The 20,330-nt window shown below is 42.3% G+C and overlaps 1 protein-coding gene across 2 annotated transcripts in view; it reads left to right on the top strand.

The window, feature by feature from the left end:
- The window catches only part of RCAN2 (regulator of calcineurin 2), a 256,389-nt gene that overhangs the window by 229,193 nt on the left and 6,866 nt on the right, over positions 1-20,330 (top strand). For both annotated transcript variants that reach the window (XM_082414655.1, XM_082414656.1), the window contains 2 exons: positions 4,503-4,676; positions 6,864-7,035. In XM_082414655.1, the coding sequence (XP_082270781.1) occupies positions 4,503-4,676; positions 6,864-7,035 (346 nt within the window). The remainder of the gene's footprint in view (positions 1-4,502; positions 4,677-6,863; positions 7,036-20,330) is intronic.

Below are 20,330 nucleotides of genomic sequence, written 5' to 3' on the forward strand. Positions count from 1 at the left end.
AAAACAGCATAATGTAAGAGAAGCAGATATAAGATTCCAGGTCTCTTCTATTAAGTCAGAAATGAAAGAGATTTGCAAAAATCTAAAACCAGGCCAGTCTTCTCATTAAATGTTTTCTTGTTGGGGAAAACAATTATTTTTCATAAAAAGATTATTTTGTCATGTGATGGATTTATGATTGTTACTAGGAGATGAATTTATAAATAAATATTTTTCAATTTCTCAGTTTTTATTTCTAGTACAATAAACATAAATAGATAAAATTCACATTAACAAAGTTCTTTAGGATGGACTTAGAGATTCTCATACTAAGCAAAGTAAGTCAGGCCGAGAAAGACAAATATATGATATCACTTATATGTGGAATCTAAAATATGACACAAATGAACTTATCTCCAAAACAGAAACAGACTCACAGACATAGAGAACAGACTTGTAGTTGCCAAGGGGGAGGGTGGGGGGAGGGGAGGGAAGGATTGGGAGTTTGGGGTTAGCAGATGCAAACTCTTATATCTAGAATGGATAAACAACAAGGTCCTACTGTATAGCACAAGGAGCTATATTCAATATCCTGTGATAAACCATAACAGAAAAGAATATGAAAAAGGATGTATATATATTTATAACTGAATCATTTTTCTACACAGCAGAAGTTAACACAACATTGTAAATCAAGTATATTTCAATAAAATAAATTTTCAAAAAAAAGTTCTTTAGGATTTTCCATCATTTTTGTGTGTAGCAAGGTCCAGAGACCAGTGGCTAAAAGGAGATTACCTATAGAGGAAATTAACTTATTGAGTTTGTGGGGTACCAGACTGGAGGAAACTGGCAGCCAAAGGTCAGGAAAATATTACTGTGTGCCTGGTGGGAGCCTGGGCATCAAAACCATAGAAAATTTGCTGTAAAGGCAGGTGGAAGACCCCTGGGGCTGGCTCTGATCAAGTCACTGCTTTGCCTAAGGGTACACCTGGCACGTTCACTGTGCTGGATCTGCCTCTCACCAGTTTGCTCTGGTATCCCGCTGCCTCAGCAAATGAAATGTTTGTCATGTCACGTCACTAGTGGAAAAAAAAATAGAGATAGCCAGCAAAATTCCCAGTGCTTGGCCAGCTGTCACCCCCCGCCACTACAAGTTCTCAAAAGACCTGTGCAGAGAGGACAAGCCAAGTAAAAATTAGTTGTTTATTATTATTATCATTATAGAGATGGGTCCCAGATGGGCCAGTGAAAACCCTGGTCTCTGAGCCCTGGGCTGCACCCCAGGTCTGGTGGAAGACCTCTTTTTGCTTTTGGTCTAAGCCCAAAACAAGTGATATCAAAGAGGCTTCTGTCACCGGCCATCTCCAGCTTGCTGCTTGTATTAGCTGCCTGGGGCCCTCTTTTGAAGAGTACAGTAGTGGAGAAAACAATTGCAGTCATCACTGACATCTGACATTCATATAACCCCTGCCCTAAGCCTAAAGCCTGACCTCCTGGAATCCTTTCTCCTAATCCAGGCTCTTGAGGCCAAACAGCTGAGATGGGAAGGATAAAGAAGACATAAAACAGAAAGCAAGGAATTAGACTCCAAGGAAAAGAACACCAACTCCCCCAAGGCTACGCTGAGGTCGTGGGGAGGGGACAGGAAGGAAACTCCCACACTAGTAGTGGAAAAACATAGAGCCACAAAGAAACCCACGGATTTTGTCCTAAAAGATATGATAGTCCACATAGAAATAAAATCTTTTAATTTCTTAATTCCTCCCATTCCTGAAAATTCTCAGATTAATCAAACCACCAGCTTTGATTTTACCAGCCGAGACTATTCCCATTGTGAGGAACCAGAAAGCATTTTATTCACCAGGATTCTTGTTCAGGAAAACACAGTAGTGTTGGGAAAGAATTCCTAAGAAATTCTTAGGAAGCCCCAGGCTGAAGCCCCAGGCCTGGGAGTTGGCTGATCCCAAGGTTTGAGAGTTGAGAATAAAAACTATCCAAGGAACAAACAAGGAAAGATTCCTGTTTTGTTCTTGCTAGGGAAAGAGGAATAAGAACAGAGCCTGAAAAGGAGAGAAAGAACCCCTCAAATCTCTCCATAAATGTCATGAAACTGAAACAAAAAGCTGTTTTGAAAAGGGTTATTATGGGATTATTATGAAATCGTGTGTGTGAAACTTTTGAAAATTATAAAAGTTCTATAGAAGGTAAAGAATCTTTCACACAATTAAAAAAATGTGGGGCTTCCCTGGTGGCGCAGTGGTTGAGAGTCTGCCTGCCAATGCAGGGGACACGGGTTCGAGCCCTGGTCTGGGAAGATCCCACATGCCGCGGAGCAACTAGGCCCGTGAGCCACAACTACTGAGCCTGCGCGTCTGGAGCCTGTGCTCCGCAACAAGAGAGGCCGCGATAGTGAGAGGCCCGCGCACCGCGATGAAGAGTGGCCCCCGCTTGCCACAACTAGAGAAAGCCATCACACAGAAACGAAGACCCAACACAGCCAAAAATAATAAATAAATAAATTTATTTTAAAAAAAAATGTGGAAAAAAATACATAAAAAAAAAAGAGGTTCTCTATTAATGACATTCAAATTCTTTTAAAAAAATTGCCATGGCCACCAAGCTTTCAATAAACATCCTTATACGTAAACAAAAATAAAAACAGAAAACAAACAAAAAACATACATACAGAAAAAAAAAAAGAGACAGCAAGTGTGTGTAGACATGAGTCAAAAATGGGAGAAACTATGGTGGGCCACACACTGGGGAATCTCAGAAATGGGCAGCAGCCTTTGGAAGGATCACAAGCCTTGGACTTGAGGGTCTGAGACAAGTTCACTTGGATGTCCAAGCGGCAGGAAGACCTTCCCAGACATCTGAGTTCGTCTTCCCATGCAGCCTCGGAGGGCAGTGGTTCTCTAACCTGACATCGCCTTGTTGATTCTCTTAGATGTGGTCACACAGGAGCCTTGGGGCAGCTTGTTGCTCTCTGTCTCTTGCTCTTACTAATGCAACGATCTCTCCCTCTCAGTCTAGCAGGGTAATTATTGATGTAATCGAAAACATCTCTGTATTCTGGTCCTGGCTCTGCCAGTAACTGCCCATGTGACCGTGGGCAGGTCCTCATCTCTTCAGACCTCAGAGCCCTGATCTGTAAAATGATGGAGGTGAGGAGGGAAAGGCTGAGTTAATTATCCCTTATGTCCCTTACAAATCCAAATGCGATGAATCTTGCAGTATTAATCTTTCATGCATCTTCATTCCCACTTGAACTCACTCTTATGACAAAATACCTTTTATTGTAGAAATAAAAGAATCAGCGTTTTTTTTGTTTTATTTTTTTTAATAGATGTTATTTCCTTAGTGGCAATTTCTCCTTTAAGAACACAGAGTAACTTAACAGGCACTGGTTTTGTTACTCATAATAGGATCTTTTTTTTTTTTTTAAGCTAAGAGGAACTAGATAGGTGGTGTTAATATATATATGTATTTTTTTTAATTCTCTAGTTTTCCTTTATGTCTTTCCCCATTCTTGCAGGTGTTCTTTTATTTGTGTCTGTGTCTGCCTCTCACCTTAGATTCTTAGATCATTGAGATTCAGAACAAAACGATCCTCATCTCCATAGCCTTCTAAAACCTAAAGACCATCCTTTGTACAAAGTGAGCATTGAATAGATATTTGTTCAGTTGAATTGAAATTTGTATCAAATCAAAATTTTTTAATTATTGCTTTGTATTGTGATAGGCTTGGTTGTGCTGCAGAAATAAAATAATCCACAGATCTCAGTGGTTTAATGCAATAGAGAGTTCTTTTCCTTTGCCAAGGCGAAGTCAGCTATAGGATGGGGTGGGAGTTGGGAAAAAGATATTTCTGCTCCACAAGGTCACTCAGAGACCCAGGCTGAGGAGAATCCTACTTCTGACTATGCTACCATCTGGAGCACATGGCATCTTCAGGGAAAGAGACTGAAAATTTTCTCGAGGGCTTTTTTCCTGCTTTCTGTACCCATTTCATTGACCAGAACTAATCACATGGTACTGCCTGACTAGAAGGATTTTGGGTCGTGTGGGCTCCCGTATATGTAGTCAAGAACAGTGCCCCCAAGCTTGATAATCACTAGCAATGTCCACCACATGCTTTACTCAGTAGCTATAATATTTTGGAGATAATGGACTCCTTTGAGAATCTTATGACCATTACGATCCCTCTCCCAGAAACAAACACATATATGTTGAAACACTCAACACTTTGCATAATGGTCAGGTTTTTCATGCATTTCAAACCCCATTCACTGGTCCCCCTACAGATCCCTGGACACAGGTTATGAGTCCTTTGACAGAATCCACAGGCATGTTTAGTACCTGGTAACAGACCAACAGATGGAAAAACTACATTACAGTGTTCTGTTTTAATTTTATGTTAGGAAGAGCCTATTTATTTACCTAGTTATTTGTTTTTGTCAGATCTGGCATTGTACAAGATATATGGCCAATGGAATTTCCTCTGTGTTTGTTTTTAACAGGAAAAATTTGAGGGTCTGTTCCGGACTTATGATGACTGTGTGACGTTCCAGCTATTTAAGAGTTTCAGACGTGTCCGAATAAACTTCAGCAATCCCAAATCTGCAGCCCGAGCCAGGATAGAGCTTCATGAAACCCAGTTCAGAGGGAAAAAATTAAAACTCTACTTTGCACAGGTAAGATCATTCTTTACCAAAGTTAATCCTTTTGCCCTGCATTATTTTTTTTTTTACCTTTTCAAAATGTAAATGGAGCCCTTTCTGCTTTCAGATTGGTTTGTAGTCTATAATTCGTTCACTGAGAAACAAACTTATATCATGATCCCCAGGCAGGGACAGCATAGTGGTTTAGAAAGCAGGTTCTGAGGGCCAACAGTCTTGGTTCTAATCTAGGCAGGTTACATAACCTCACTAGGCCTCAGTTTCCCCATCTGTAAAATGGGGATGATAACATACTCCATACACTGTCATTATGAGGATTAAATGAATTACTGTGTGCTAAAGTGCTTAGCATTCGGTAAATGCACAATGAATGCCAGCTAGTACTTGTAATAAGAATGCTCTGATCACACCTTAGCTAGCAGGGTTATAATTAAATTATATGACAGGTTTAATGGACTGTATACCTTTTCAGTGATTCATATCCATGAGAAAAAGTTACAAACATATGGAAATCAATTTTGTATTTTATTTTATCCAAAAATAAATTCTGGCTGTTATAAAAAGTCACGGGTAGTTCTTGGCAATATTTATGAAGTCAACAGCAGCAGAAAATCAATGTCCATAATGTTTCATTAGTGTCTTCATTTCATTATAAGTTACCTCAATCCATCTGTTATTGGTCTGTAAGGACCATTTCCACCTTTAGACTCTGCAGAGATGACACAATGAAATGAACATAGACTTTACTTCTTTTTAAAGCTGAATAGTATTCCATTGTATGTATATAACATCTTTTCTTTATCCATCCATCTGTCCATGAACATTTAGGTTGTTTCCACGTCTTGACGATTTCAAATAGTGCTACAATGAATATAGGAGTGCTAATATTTGTTCAATGTCCTGATTTCAATTCTTTTGGATAAATACCCAGGAGTAGAATTGCTAGATCATATGGTAGTTCTATTTTAATTTTTTTTGAGGAATCCCTCTATATTGTTTTCCAAGGCAGCTGCTCGATTTGCATTCCCACTAACAGTGTGCAAGGGTTCCAATTTCTCCACATTCACACCAACACTTGTTGTCTTTTGTTCTTTTGATCATAGCCATTCTGACAGGTGTGAGGTGATATCTCGTTATGGTTTTGATTTGCAGTTCCCTGATAAGTAGTGATGTTGATCCTTTTTTCTTTGACCTATTGGCCATTTGTATGTCTTCTTTATAGACATGTCTATTCAAGTCCTTAGCCCACTTTTTAATCAGGTTTTTAGGGTTGGTTGAGCCAAAAGGTAGAAACAACCCAAATGTTCAAAAATGGGTGAACAGATATACAAATTGTAGTCTATCCATTCAGTAGAATATTATCCAACCATAAAAAGGAATGAAGTACTAATACATGCTACATCATGGATGAATCTTGAAAACATTATGCTAAGTGAAAGGAGCTAGATGCAAAATATCACGTGTTCTATGAATTGATTATAAGAAATACCCAGGATAGGCAAATCCATAGAAACAGAAAGCAAATGGGTGGTTGCCACGGTCTGACCAGAGGCAGAAATGGTAGTAACTGTTTAATGGGTACAGGGTTTCCTCTGGGGTCATAAAAATACTTTGAATCTCGATAGTAGTGGTGATTGCACAATATTGGGCATATACTAAATGCCACTGAAATTGTTCCGTTTAAAAGGGTTTAATTTCAAATTATGTGACTATCACCTCAATGAAAAGAGAGAGAGAGAGAGGAAGGGAGAAAGATAGGAAGGCAGGAAGGAGGGAAGGAAGGAAGGAAGAAAGGATGGAGAGGGGAGGGGGAGGCGAGGGACAAGGAGGGGAGAGAAAGAAAGGAAGGAAAGGAGGGGTCTTAGGACCAGCACCATGAGCATCACCTGGGAGCTTGTTAGCAATGCAGATTCTCAGGCCCTGCTCCCGATCTCAGAAACTCCAGGAGCGGGGCTCAGCAATCTGACTCAGTAAGCTTCCCAGGTCATTCTTATGCAGCTAAATGTTGAGATCCACTTATTTGAGGATCAGATAAGATAACTGAGCACATGGTGTGTGGTCAGTAGTCACTATTATTATAGCCTGGCTTGTTGGTTCACTTGTCACAGGCTGAAAGCCAGGCTCTGCATATCTTAGTGGAACAACATGGCACATCCGAGGCCACAATGAATCATGTGTCTTCATTTCTACTGTGTTTGAAAGGTTCAGACTCCAGAGACAGACGGAGACAAACTGCATTTGGCTCCACCACAGCCCGCCAAACAGTTTCTCATCTCACCCCCTGCCTCTCCTCCTGTCGGCTGGCAGCCCATCAGCGATGCCACACCAGTCCTTAACTATGACCTCCTCTATGCCGTGGCCAAACTAGGACCAGGTAAGCTCTGTGGGCCTTCCTGAAAATAAATATTTGTCAGCAACTTAGATAAACCAAACAAGATAACAATCCTGAAATCCTGGGTTCCTGGTAACATCTGCATTTCTAATGGATTTATCGCTGTATGTGGCCAGTGAGAGGAATGATGAATGAAAATGTAGCATCCGACTTCGCACCTATTCAAAAACAATTCAGAAACTAGCACGAAAATGTCAGTCCGTGCAACTTCTGGATTGCAATGAAGATATTTTAAGTTTGCAAAACGGGCAAAATGAGCTCTACCAGCTAGCACGACGAGGCTTCCACGCTGTGCAGCCTTGTTTTACTGCTGCCACGAGTGTGCCCAGGAATCTTCTGCTACAAGACAAGCCACCTGCCAAAGTGAAGCCTCTAAGTCCCCAAGAAGCCAGTCACAATAGCCTCTAACTTTAGAAAAATCTATGGTCATTTTGTTCCAGTGTTGGTACCTGTCGCTTGGATGCTGTCATTTTCACTGCAGTGTAGTATTCCACTGGGCGATTCCACCACCATTCTGTATTCATCCACTCTCCTGTTGACGGACATTTAGATGGTTTCCAGTTTCTTGCCATTAAGATCAAAGCTGCAGTTAACATTCTTGTACATATCTCCTACGCACTTATCCAAAAGCTTATGTTTTATACCTAGACGTGATACTCTCCTCAGTTTCAGCAGATGGTGCCACCTTGTACTCCAAAGTAGTTTTCCTATATTATAGCAGGAGGGGAAGTGGTGGAGAGTGGGTAGTCCGAAACCGGGTGGCAGCTGAGGTTTTAGGCACCAAAGATCCAAAGGTAAATAATGGCCACTGTGTCTTCTCTCTCTTCTAGTGGTTCTCCCGCTGTGAGAGGGGGCTGGCTGCACCCCGAGAGATTCTAATTTAATTGACTCGGGTCAACTCAGGCATCGGTATTTTTAAAAATCTCCCCAGGTGATTCTGATGTGCAGATGAGTTCAAGAACCACTGGTAACCAAATGCCGGGGCTGTTAAATTTATAATAAGTTCATATCAGTATTTCTTAGTGTGGTCAGGGAAACATTTGACATCAGAATCTCCCACCCCCGAAATCTGCAGTTTTAATGAGCTCACGTGTTGATTCTTGCATACACTGAAATTTAAGAATCCTGGATATGAGGGTGACCCGCTATCCTTGTTCACATAGACTCAGGGGTCCTGGGAACCTGTGATGCTAAAACCAAGAAATTCCCAGGCAATTCAGGGAAAGCTGACCATCCTACTGGGTCTTCAGATGGGGATGAGGCTGATTTGATTAATAATTACTCCCTGCAAGAGAATTACTGGCTGTCCCATGTGTAGCATTAAAGTCAGATTACAGCACTTTCAAGGGCAGGGTCTTTGGGGGTTTCTTTGTAATCACGGACCAGTCACTCAGCTTCCCGTAGCCTTTAAAATAGCCATTGTTTTCAACTACTGAGAAGCAGTAGATGTCTAACTACTAAGATGGGCTGAGGAAAAAAGCAATATAATAATAAGGGAGATGTTTATGGAATGTCATTTCCTTGAAAGTCTAGTCCCCATACAGGAATTCTGGACATATGCACTCCCATGTGCATGGTATGTGCAAATGTTGTAGCGTGTATAAGATAAATCAAGTGTGCTCAAGTCAAGGCTATGACCCATTTCTCCCAGTAATTCAGGACACTTCAGAAGCAGGACCAATGAAAGCTGCTATCCTTGGAGCTGCTCATTTGACTCCCAAGCAGATATTAACAAGATATTAACAAGAACACAGTTGAACATCTGGTACAGCTGTTTTGAATGTCAGCAAACAGAGCTCTACATAGAATCACTAAGGTCTTGGCTAGAGGGCCTAGGAGGCACTGGCCAACTTGCATTCTACAGGAGGGGAAACCGAGGCCTAGAGAGGGGGGCAGAATGACTTGCCAGTGACAGGGCCAGGGCCCTGAGGCAGTACTCTTCCTGCTTCACTCTTTATATAAAGGAAGTCCAGGCTAAATCAGACTTGCGGATCCCAGCTGGCCTCTGGTCTACTCACTGTAATCCAGTGAATTCAAATCATTTTTTATCCAGAGCCTAAAAGAAAATTCATTTATAGTCAATGTTCTCAAAGCTTGATGCAAAGGCAAGATAAGGACAAGTCTCAGACACCTGCACTGGCTCACTGAGCTGAGTCCCAGGTCTGGAGGGCACTGCCAGGCACCAGTGTGGCCTGGGACTGACAGAGGCAGAAGGGGTAGAGGCAATGGGAACCAGGTCTCAGAGGGAAGCTCACAGAACCTGGTTCGGAGGAGTGAGAAAGTAGGAAGGAAACGGTCTTAAGGAGGCAGAAAAAAGGGGGGTCTTTCTAGAGTTGTGAATAATTTATCGACAGTGTTAAAAATTCATGCCTTCTGCCTTAATTGTGCCGCTAACCTATGAGCCTCACCTTCCCTTACCAGGTAAATCTACCAGTTTTGAAGTGCCCTGCGGTGCAGTCAACACAGAAGTAGGCACTATTAATATTCCCATTTTCCAGATCTGACCACCGAGCTGTAGAGAGGTGAACACACTTGCTTGGGGTGACACAGCTAGTTGGGGGCAGAGACAAATGTCAACCCTGGCTCTTCTGACCATCACTGGGCCAGATCCAATGGTCTCTATTAAGGATCCTAGCTGCCTGGGTGGACTTCTGACATGGGCAGAACATTCATCTCAACCCTCCCTTGACAATCACCTCTAACACCATCATAACTTCCAGAAAGTCTAATCCAGGGTCTCAGGTCTCATAAGTGTGCAAATGAAGATCTGTGCGCTATGTGGGCAAGAGCGAATGTGGAGACTCTGCTGGCTCTTTATAGATGACTGATATCAGTGTCCCATAGAACGGCTGCAGTTTGGGTGTCTTCTCTTTATTTATCTTTATCTTTCTCTCTATTCTTTGCCAGCAGTTTGAGGCTGTTTCTTTTTATTTAGTTATCCACGTGTCCTGTTCCAGTGTCCTTGAAGCTTCTACACCCCACACAGATGAATGACTTATACCCAACAATTGAGTCGAAAATATCACAGAGGTTCTAGTAGAGGCCTGGGCCTCTGGCAGCTGTTTCAGCTGCACTGATGAGAGGGCAGGGCCACAGCCTGCATCCCCCCACCCACACCTCTGCCCCCTCCCCAACCAGGTGCCAAGGCAAGGAATAATTACTCCTTCAGTCTCCTCCTGGAACTTTTCACAAATGCTCACTTCCCCTTGTGGTAATTTTCTATTGTTCATCTTTCTGTCTTCTCTGCTTTTTGAGGGGAGAATGCAGGTTTCATTCATTTTGGTATTCCCAGGGCCTGATTTCCCAGTTTGCACATAGTAGATGCTCAATAAATATCGAATGAATGAATGAATGAATGAATGAGCCCCCCAGAGATATTTCTTCATTGGCAAATTGCTGCTGTTTTATGGCTTTAGCCAGACTGAGTCAGGCAGCACTGAATTAATGTTTTCTCCACCAAGAGGACTTCTAGCATTTCCATTTGAAAAAATAATAATAATTTAGTAAAATTCATTTTTTATTCCCTAGGCAGAATCATTTCAGTAACAAATTATAAGTCATTCCATGTTAAGGATGACTACCTCAATTCCAGGAGTAGAGAAATAAATTAGAATGAGAGCAGAGAAAAGCAACTCAAATGATCAAAGGAATGGTGTTCTTCTTCCTTAGGAGGAGTGACTAATAGTGCTCAGCTGGTTGAGCTGAGTGACTGAGGAGAGATGCAGAAATCTAAGGATGCTGAAGAAAAGTAACTCTAATGAAAGAGCATCTCGGAGCAGGGATCCAGGGTGAGATGGTCCTCGGGCCCGGGATCACGTCGGCAAACCAGCTGACTTGTGGGAGCTTTGGCACGTCTAGCTGCCCATGGAAGGCAATCATGTGCTCTGTTTAGACCCTTTCATGGAGGATAAATGGGAGAGTGAGGACACAGGCCTTAGCTCAGACAGGAAGGGGCACAACAGCACCTCGTTCTTTAAACAAGGAACACTGGTGACCCTCTTCCAGAGAGAGGCAACTTGTGCTCCCCGGAACTTCTAAAGAAGCTCTTGAAACGAGCATGGAGGGAACAGTGCAATTACAAAGGGACCAAGATCAAACCCAAGCTTGTGGGTTTCCTTTGAGATCCTTTGAAATCCTTAATGGGATGTTACGACATGAGACCAGGGCCACCTAACACTGGAGAAGCATCTCTCTGTACTATTTATTGTAGTGAGAACAAATTCATAGTCTGGAAAATATATGAGAGGCACAAGTTCAAACATTTTTAACCACTGTCTCCATGACTGTATGTTCTGTTTTTCATCCAGAAAGTAAGTAAAATAGATAAATAAGGGGAAAGCTGTAAATAGAAACAATGGTTAAAACTTATATATGGGGCTTACTGTGTGTCAGGCATTGTTCTAAACACCTTACTATATAGATTATCTCATTTAATGTTCACAGTGACTCTACGAGAAGGTGGTGTTATTCTCCTCATTTATACAGCTGGGGAATGTGAGGCACAGAGTAGTTAAGTAATTTGCCCAAGGCTACACAGCTGGTAAGTTAAAATACGTCCCTCTGCCCCTGGTGAGTAACAGAAAGGATTAATGAAGCCAGCACCCTTACCTTGAAGAGTGCAAAGTTTGCGAAACCAGGGCGATCTCTTGAAGAGTAAAATTAATTTCTCCAAAAGAAATTCCAGACTGTTGCAAAAGGACATTTTAAAAATACAAAAGAACTTAGACATTTGTTCCTCCAAATCTCATTTCTCTGTTTATTGGCACCTCCTAAAATGTATCCACAGCATCAGTTCTTTAAGGCAAGTTTGATGCTTTCCTCTAATGTCAAGCAGGACATGTGGATCAGAATTCACCATCCTCTGCTCTTTTTAAAGGACAGGTCTATATAAAACAGAAGCTTTCTATGCAAATCAAAACTACAATGAGGTATCACCTCACACTGGTCAGAATGGCCATCATCAAAAAGTCTACAAATAATAAATGCTGAAGAGGGTGTGGAGAAAAAGGAACCCTCCTACACTGTTGGTAGGAATGTAAATTGGTGCAGCCACTATGGAGAACAGTATGGAGGTTCCTTCAAAAACTAAAAATAGAGTTACCATGTGATCCAGCAATCCCACTCCTGGGCATATATCTGGAAAAGATGAAAACTAATTCAAAAAGATAAATGCACCCCAATGTTCATAGCAGCACTGTTTACAACAGCCAAGACATGGATGCAACCTAAGTGTCCATTGACAGATGAATGGATAAAGAAGATGTAGCACATATATACAATGGAATATTAGTCAGCCATAAAAAAGAATGAAACAATGCCATTTGCAGCAGCATGGGTGGACCTAGAGATTATCATGCTAAGTGTAGTAAGTCAGGCAGAGAAAGACAAATATCATATGATGTCACATATGTGGGATCTAAAAAAAAAATGATACAAATGAACTTATTTATAAGAGAGAAACAGACTCACAGACACAGAAAACAAACTTATGGTTAGCAAAAGGGAAAGGTGGGGGGAGGGATAAATTAGGAGTTTGGGATTAACAGGTACACACTACTATATATAAAATAAACAACAAGGACCTACTTATACACAGGGAACTATATTCAATATCTTGTAATAAACTATAATGGGAAAGAACCTGAAAAACATTATATATATATATATGCATGCTAGAAACGAACACAACATTGTAAATCAACTATACTTCAATTAAAAAAAAAAAACAACAAAACAGAAGCTTTCTACATTTATATTAATTCCCCTAGTGAATTTACAGACACCCATCATTTAACAATGACCTGGACAAAATAAGATGAGCTTTGTCCTGGTGGAGAATGAATCGGATATTTTCTTTTGTTTATTTTATAATGCCTATTATTCCTGACTCCAGAAAGAGTATAATCCTATGTTCTTTTTGGATGTAAAACAAAATAGGAAACACAAAACCCAGCCCAGCAAAACAGCTTATCTGTACTCATTAGCAAAATGGCAAGATAGAGATGTCCGTGGCACTAGATGGGTGGTCAGTCAGAGGTGGGATGTGAAATGTCAGCTTATTCTGCTCTCTAGGATGGCTCTGGAAGGTCAAGTTCATTGTCGCTGGAAATGCCTGCAAGGAGAAATATGGAAAGTCATTGTCTGGTCCTTTTTTTCCTCCCGCTATTTTTAGCTCTTGTTAGAGAGATCAATTTTAGTTAACTGCAGAGGAGGGCTTAAAATGGTGCTCGAGTTTCAAGTTGCGTACATCGGCTATATTTAGATTTTTTTCCGAATTCTTCTCCATCAAAACATGTCATAGTAAAGGAATTTTGCTGGTTTGTTTCTCAGTATACATTGTTTCTCCCCAAATGGAAAATAGATTTCATTAATACGTGTCACTTATAAGGAAGAAACATTTTCTATTCCAGGCTCATTGATTCCAAGGTAGGGAAAATTCCATTTTTAAAATATAGATGAACACCTATATTTGGGGTACTTGTAGCATGACCGCTAAGCCCCAGTTCTTGTTCGACAACTGCTATACTCTGATCACAGACACGAAAAGCAAATAAAACAGCCAGTCCCAGGGTTCCATGTAGCGCAGTCTCTGCACGTCACCCCGACCCGAGGGACGCAGATTTGTGAGCCCAGGACACGCGCTCCTTATTTTACACCTACTTTCGAAGAATTTTCCCGGGGGATGTGATGTTAAAGGGGCTTTTCTTCTTAGCATATATTCTACAATTATCCTCAATCACTATTGAGTGGCAAGATGAAATATTTCCTCTTCTTATTTCACAGGTAGAATATGCACGTTGTAGGAAAACGGAAAAGACACAGGACCAAAACGTGGGCGTGTGCGCGCATGCGCCATGCGCATACCCATAGTCCCATAGCCAGGTCGCTAATTTTGGGAAAAGAGGAACAGGTTGATCATTCCCAGATTGGAGAACCTCCTGATTCTATGGCCAAACACAAAGAGAGAGTGCGTCCACACGCTCTTCCCTTCCTCACGTCTGCATTTTCCTCTCATCCCGGGAACACAAGCCCCACCTCACAGGCTCCCAGGACCCTGTCTCCCTGGTTTCTCTTTATCTATCCACCTTCTCCCTCCCTCTGGTTCCCTTGGTCCTTTACCTCCACCTAGGGTTCCACTCCTTTGTCTCAACCACTAATGCAGGGGCCTCAATCCGTTGTCCCCATGAAGTCCCTTCAGGTCCTAAATGACTCAGGAGGGAATGAAGATAAATGGCCACCTAATCCAGTCTTAGAGGAAAAGCCACAGAAGATAAGCAAACTTTTTTTGTTGTTTTTACTGAAAGATAGTTGATTTACAATATTATATTAGTTTCAGGAGTACAGCGTAATGATTCAGTGTTTTTATAGATTATACTCCATTAAAAGTTATTACAAAATAATGGCTATAATTCCCTGTGCTCTTCAACATATCCTTGTTACTTATCTATTTTATACATGGTAGTTTGTATTTCTTAATCCTCTACCCCCTCTTGCCCCTCTGCCTTCCCTCTCCTCACTGAAAACCACTAGTTTGTTCTCTGTATCTGAGTTGGTTTCTGTTTTGCTATATGTATTTATTTTATCTTTTAGATTCCACATATAAGTGATATCAAATAGTATTTGTCTTTCTCTGCCTGACTTATTTCACTAAGCATAATATTCCCTAGGTCCATCCACATTGCTGCAAGTGGCAGAATCATTCTTTTTTATGGCAGAGTAATATTCCATTGCGCGTGTGTGTGTGTGTGTGTGTGTGTGTGTGTGTGTGTGTGTGTATCGCATCTTCTTTATCCATTCATCTGTTGATGGGCACTTGGGTTGCTTCCATATCTTGGCTACTGTAAATAACACTGCTATGAACATTGGGGTGCATGTATCTTTTCAAATTAGTGTTTTTATTTTTTCCAGATGAATACCCAAGAGTGGAATTGCTGGAACATATGGTAGTCCTATTTTTAATTTTTTGAGGAACCGCTCGCTATACTGTTTTCCATAGTGGCTGCACCAATTTACATTCCCACTAATAGTGTACAAAGGTTCCCTTTTCTCCACATCCTCACCAATATTTGTTATTTGTAAGACTTTTTGATGATAGCCATTCTGACAAGTATGAGGCAAACTTTCTTTTATTGAAATAGAGCACCTCTTAAAACAAAACTACGGAAGTATTCTGCCTCTCCCCACCTCCCTCTTCCTCTCCCTCACCTTATCCCTCCTCCATCTTACCGAAGACCACTTCTGTTTTCCTACTTTGATGAGGATCAGGACTGAGGATAGGGGTGGGTGAGGAAGGAGACCCCCGATCACTCACATGGATAATCTTTTCCTAACATGCACATATTCCAGACCTACTGAGGCAGGGAGGTCCATGTGTAGCCCTGATGTCTTTTCTGTGCCCTCCCAACCTCATTCCTGAACATCACAGGCAATATGGCAGTCATGCTTTCGCACTCGGTGGACCTCCATTGGAGTCCTGTCTCCACCACTTGTTTGTGGTGACCTGGAGCAATTTACTTCCCCCTCTGCACCTCTTTTTATTTAATGGTAATTATTTGACAACTTGCAAGCTCATTATGAAGATACAATAAGTAATATACATAAAGCACTTAGCCCAGTGCCTGGCACATAAGAACTATCAAATCCATAGTGGGTTCTATGATCATTCTGCTCTGAGCAGTATTGTTTAGCAAGGCATCCTCAGAGAGATTTCTTGTTTCCTCTGCCAGTACATGAATTACAGAGTCTACCAGGCAGTAAGAACAAGGTGCGTGTCCTTTGAGGTGTTGGTTGTTATTTTTTTTTTTTAATTTATTTATTTATTTTTGGCTGTGTTGGGTCTTTGTTTCTGTGTGAGGGCTTTCTCCAGCTGCGGCAAGCGGGGGCCACTCTTCATCGCGGTGCGCGGGCCTCTCACTATCGCGGCCTCTCTTGTTGCGGAGCACAGGCTCCAGACGCGCAGGCTCAGTAATTGTGGCTCACGGGCGGGGCCCGTTGCTCCGTGGCATGTGGGATCTTCCCAGACCAGGGCTCGAACCCGTGTCCCCTGCATTGGCAGGCAGATTCTCAACCACTGCGCCACCAGGGAAGCCCCAAGGTGTTGGTTGTTATTTACACGGACTTGTTCTCGGAACTACCAGTGAAATATTTGGGTTGGTCTAGGCTTTGCTTTATACCTTCTGCCACCCAAGCTTAGAGGGCGTTTTTTGACAGAAACAGCTGCTGCACAAAGGAAAGGGACAGAGTTGCTCTTCAGTGATTCATCCTGCCTCAAGTCTACCTACTGCATTTTTCTCCGAGGTTTCGCAAAATTAAATATGAGCTCGTGGAATCACTACGGAATCAGAGAGAAAAAATTTGCAGAAGACTTCCCTCTCTGCAAATGCTTCTTCCTCCCTGGATTTTTTAAAAAAATCCTAAATCCCTCTTTCTACTTCTGCTTAGAAAATCAGTTTTTTCTCCACTCTCAGACTGATCTGATGAATAGGTGCCTAACAAATAGCTGGGATTTTATTTACTTACTTACTTACTTACTTACTTACTTATTTATTTATTTATTTATTTATTTATATTTTTGGCCACACTGCATGGCTGCGGGATCTCAGTTCCCCGACCCGGGATTGAACCCAGACCACGGCAGTGAAAGCGCCAAATCCTCACCGCTAGACCACCAGGAAACTCCCAGTTGTGATTTTTAAAGTTTCAATAAGTCCCTCTGCCCTGGGTCATCTCCTCTTTTATTTTGTAGCTGTCAATCAAGCTCCAACTTGAAGAGAGGTATTTCTCTTGCTTTAGGGTGATGATTAAAACTCAGGATGTGAGTTTGAATCCAGCCTCCACCTTTTAGTAGCTGTGTGACTTTGAGCAACTTTCTTAACCTCTCTGTGTCTCAGCATCCTCAACCGTAAAATCGGATTGTTGCAAACATCAAATGAGATGATAGTAAATGCTTAGTGTGTGTTACCTACTTATTGTCACCTGATTTTCAAACCATATCTTAGTCTCCTGCTGAAATGTAAGTGTCCATGGTAAGCTCTTACATCAGTGTTTCTCAATGTGACATTTTGGAACTGACAATGCAGTACATTTAGCATCTTTGGGCCTCACCTACTAAATGCCAGTATCCACACCCTACCCAGTCCCTATGACAACCAAAAAAAAAAAAAAAAAATCCACATCACATTTCCAGACACCATTGGGAATGTAGCACCTTTGAGAAGCACACTAATTACGCTATCGTGGTATTTATCAGGTGGTTCTCAAATATGGCAAAGAGTCATCAGAGACACAGAGGCCAGGAGTGCCTAGTAAGGTGTCAGGTACCAGTGTGGGAGCAGAAACAAGTGGGGCAAGAGGGGGAACAGTACAGAGACGTGTTCCCTGCCCCCTTCCCAGGCACAGACACACATTTTCTTTCCTTCCCTTTGGAAAACTAGGGGAAGACAAGATTGCCAGTAAATAACTTAAAGATATCGTTAAATAACATATCTGTGGGAGGGACGGGTGTAGCTTTGGGAAACTTTATGATGTTTTTCACTATAACTCAGTCCTTCTACGGAGGAACCCATTGGGCCCCAAACCAAACCAGCATCTGCCCTGCCAGGATTGAGAGAGGGTTAAAAGACAGTAAGCTCAAATACTGGCTGGTGCCTGGGGCGGAGGAAAGGAGGTACAAGTCACCCCTCACCCCTTCCCGGCTCCCCACCTCTCCCCTGTCTGAGAGCTGGACCAAGGCCAGGTGCCTCCATCTCCACAGTTGACCAGAGAATGGTAATCCAGGGCTTGTGGGCCCTCCCCTCCCTGCCAAATGCTATCAAGTCCTAACCCTAACACTTGAAAAACAAGGCAATCCAAGAGTGAACCCTTTCAAACACACTTCAAATCATTCCGAGCCCTTCCCTCAGTCTCTGTGTTCAATCTCCCAACAGGCAGCATGTTCAGTAAAAATAACCCACATGGAAATTCCATTTTACTTATTCCATAAATCAGGACTGATGCCCGCTACTTCCTCTTGGGAAAAAAAAATCACATTTAAAATTTAAAAAATTGGGGGTAGGGGGTTTGCAGTGTCAACTCAACATGACCAAGCCTGAAATGATTTTACTACTGGCATTTTCAGTTTTCTTCTTAATCAAATGTAAAGGGCTGTTAACCCAAGCTGAAGTGTAGCACTCAGCACACAACACAGCATGGCCCTGCGTTCAAGGGTCGAGTTAGAGATGCTCTTGGCACTTGCCTTGATAAGCCGTCATCCATTCTTGAAATTCAGGATAGATTAATAACTGACACCTGCTTTTTTCCTGTTTGGTTCAGAACTTGCTGAGGGTTAGATAAGAAATAAGGTAGATGAGATTAATAATGCCAGCTTTGTTTCTGATGAAAAGCTAACTCTGAGAAGGTGGCCAAGATGAGTGACAGCCAGGGCTCCCTAATAGTCAAATCCAGGGAATTCCCTGGCGGTCCAGTGGTTAGGGCTCTGCGCTTTCATTGCTGTGGGCCCGGGTTCAATCCCTGGTCAGAGAACTAAGATCCCACAAGCCTCGCGGTGCAGACAAAAAACAAAACAAAAACAAAAAAAAACTAGCCAAAGAGATTCTATTTAAAAAAAAAAAATAGTGAAACCCAGAGCCATGCAGTTTTACCCAGCCTGTCCCAGAGATGGAAACAGTCAGACTGCCCCACAGTGCAGGGTTTTTTTCTGCTGGAGCACAAGCCCTTTGCAGGCAGGGCTGGATCAAGAGAGAGGTGGCACAGGGTGAGTTGGCATTGCCAGTTCCTCTCCCCACAGGTACCCGTTAGATGTCACTCCTCTTCCACTGGGGAGGAGTAAAAGAGGGGCCAGAGAGAGGGGTCGGAGTGATGGGCTAATGGAACTCCCTCCCCTTGGAAGGAATCACTGGAACTGGTGAAGTATCCATTCTAACATAGCAGGTGAGCAGGGAAGAAAAGAGGAAAAAACACCAAAGGCAATGAATTTCAACTCAATTGTAGGGGGTTAGCTTGCTTTTGAACAAAGAACTTACATGACCTGTGCCCCACTTATCAATTGCTACATAACAAACTACGCCAAAATGTAGGGCTTGAGCAACAACAATCATTTATTTTGCTCACGAATTTGCTATTGGATCAGGGCCCAGGGGGGCCGCTCATCTCTGCTTCGTGCAGCGTTGCTGGGACCACTCACCTGGGGACGGGCGAATCAGCTTTCAAGATGGTTCACTCACTTGGCTGGCGAGTTGGCATGGCTGTTGGCTGGCGGCCCAGATAGGCTGTGGTTTCTCTCCGTGGGAGCCACTTCGTGCGCTGCTTGGGCTTCCTTGTAATATGGAGGCGGGGTTCCAAGCATGAGCACCCTGGCAGAGCCAGGTGGTAGCGCCTGGCATTTTTGTGACCTAACTCAGAAGTCACACTGGTTGCTTCTGCCATACTGTATTAGTCAAGGCATCCTAGAGGCCTGCCCAGATTTTAGGGGAAAGGGCAAAGAGGGAGCAGTCCTCAGTGCAGGAGTGGCAAGGTTCTAGAAGAGTAATGTTGGGCAGGAAATATTATGACCATCTTTGCAAAACACAGTCGATCTACTACAACACGTAACTTTCCTGTTGCGAATTCACCTTGAATGTGAGAGGTAGTAAAGGTAAAGCAACAAGAAGTCATGGAGGATCTATTTCCAGAGAGTCCAAAGTTACCATAAGAGATGCAAATTATCTCAGTCTATAATTTATAGTCCTTTTATTTTTTATAATTTACTAAGTGTTGTCTTCTAAAAAGGTTCATTGTCAAGGAGATCTTACCTAGAATAACTAGCAATGGGCCAAAACAAAAAGGGGCAAGATGCAGAAAGAATAAATGCCCAACTTTAGCTACAGACTGTTCACAAAAACATGAGTTGCCATGAAAGAATATTAAAAGTTAAAACCAGGACTTTCAGCAGACTCTCTTGTAGAATCTGGAAGCAGTAGAATCGTGAGAGGCAGGGCTGGAGAGGGATTATGAGCGCATTCTTTGAGGTCAGGAGGACCTGACTTTGAATCGTGGCTCTGCCATTCACTACCTGTGTGATCTCAATGTCCTCCTGTATCATCGAGACATTATGAAACCCACATTACAGAGCTGTTGCCGTAATTAAATATCCAATTTATGTGAAGTACTTAGAGCTGTGTCTGGCATTTACTAAGGGCTCAGTAAATAGCTGCTGTTGTGTTTCAGATAGATGACAAGTGTCTGTGACACCTCTTATGTCCTGGCACTGAGAGCTCACAGAAAATAGGACAAATACCTGC

Source organism: Balaenoptera physalus, assembly GCF_965194825.1.
Source record: "Balaenoptera physalus genome assembly, chromosome: 11".
Lineage (NCBI taxonomy): Eukaryota > Metazoa > Chordata > Mammalia > Artiodactyla > Balaenopteridae > Balaenoptera > Balaenoptera physalus.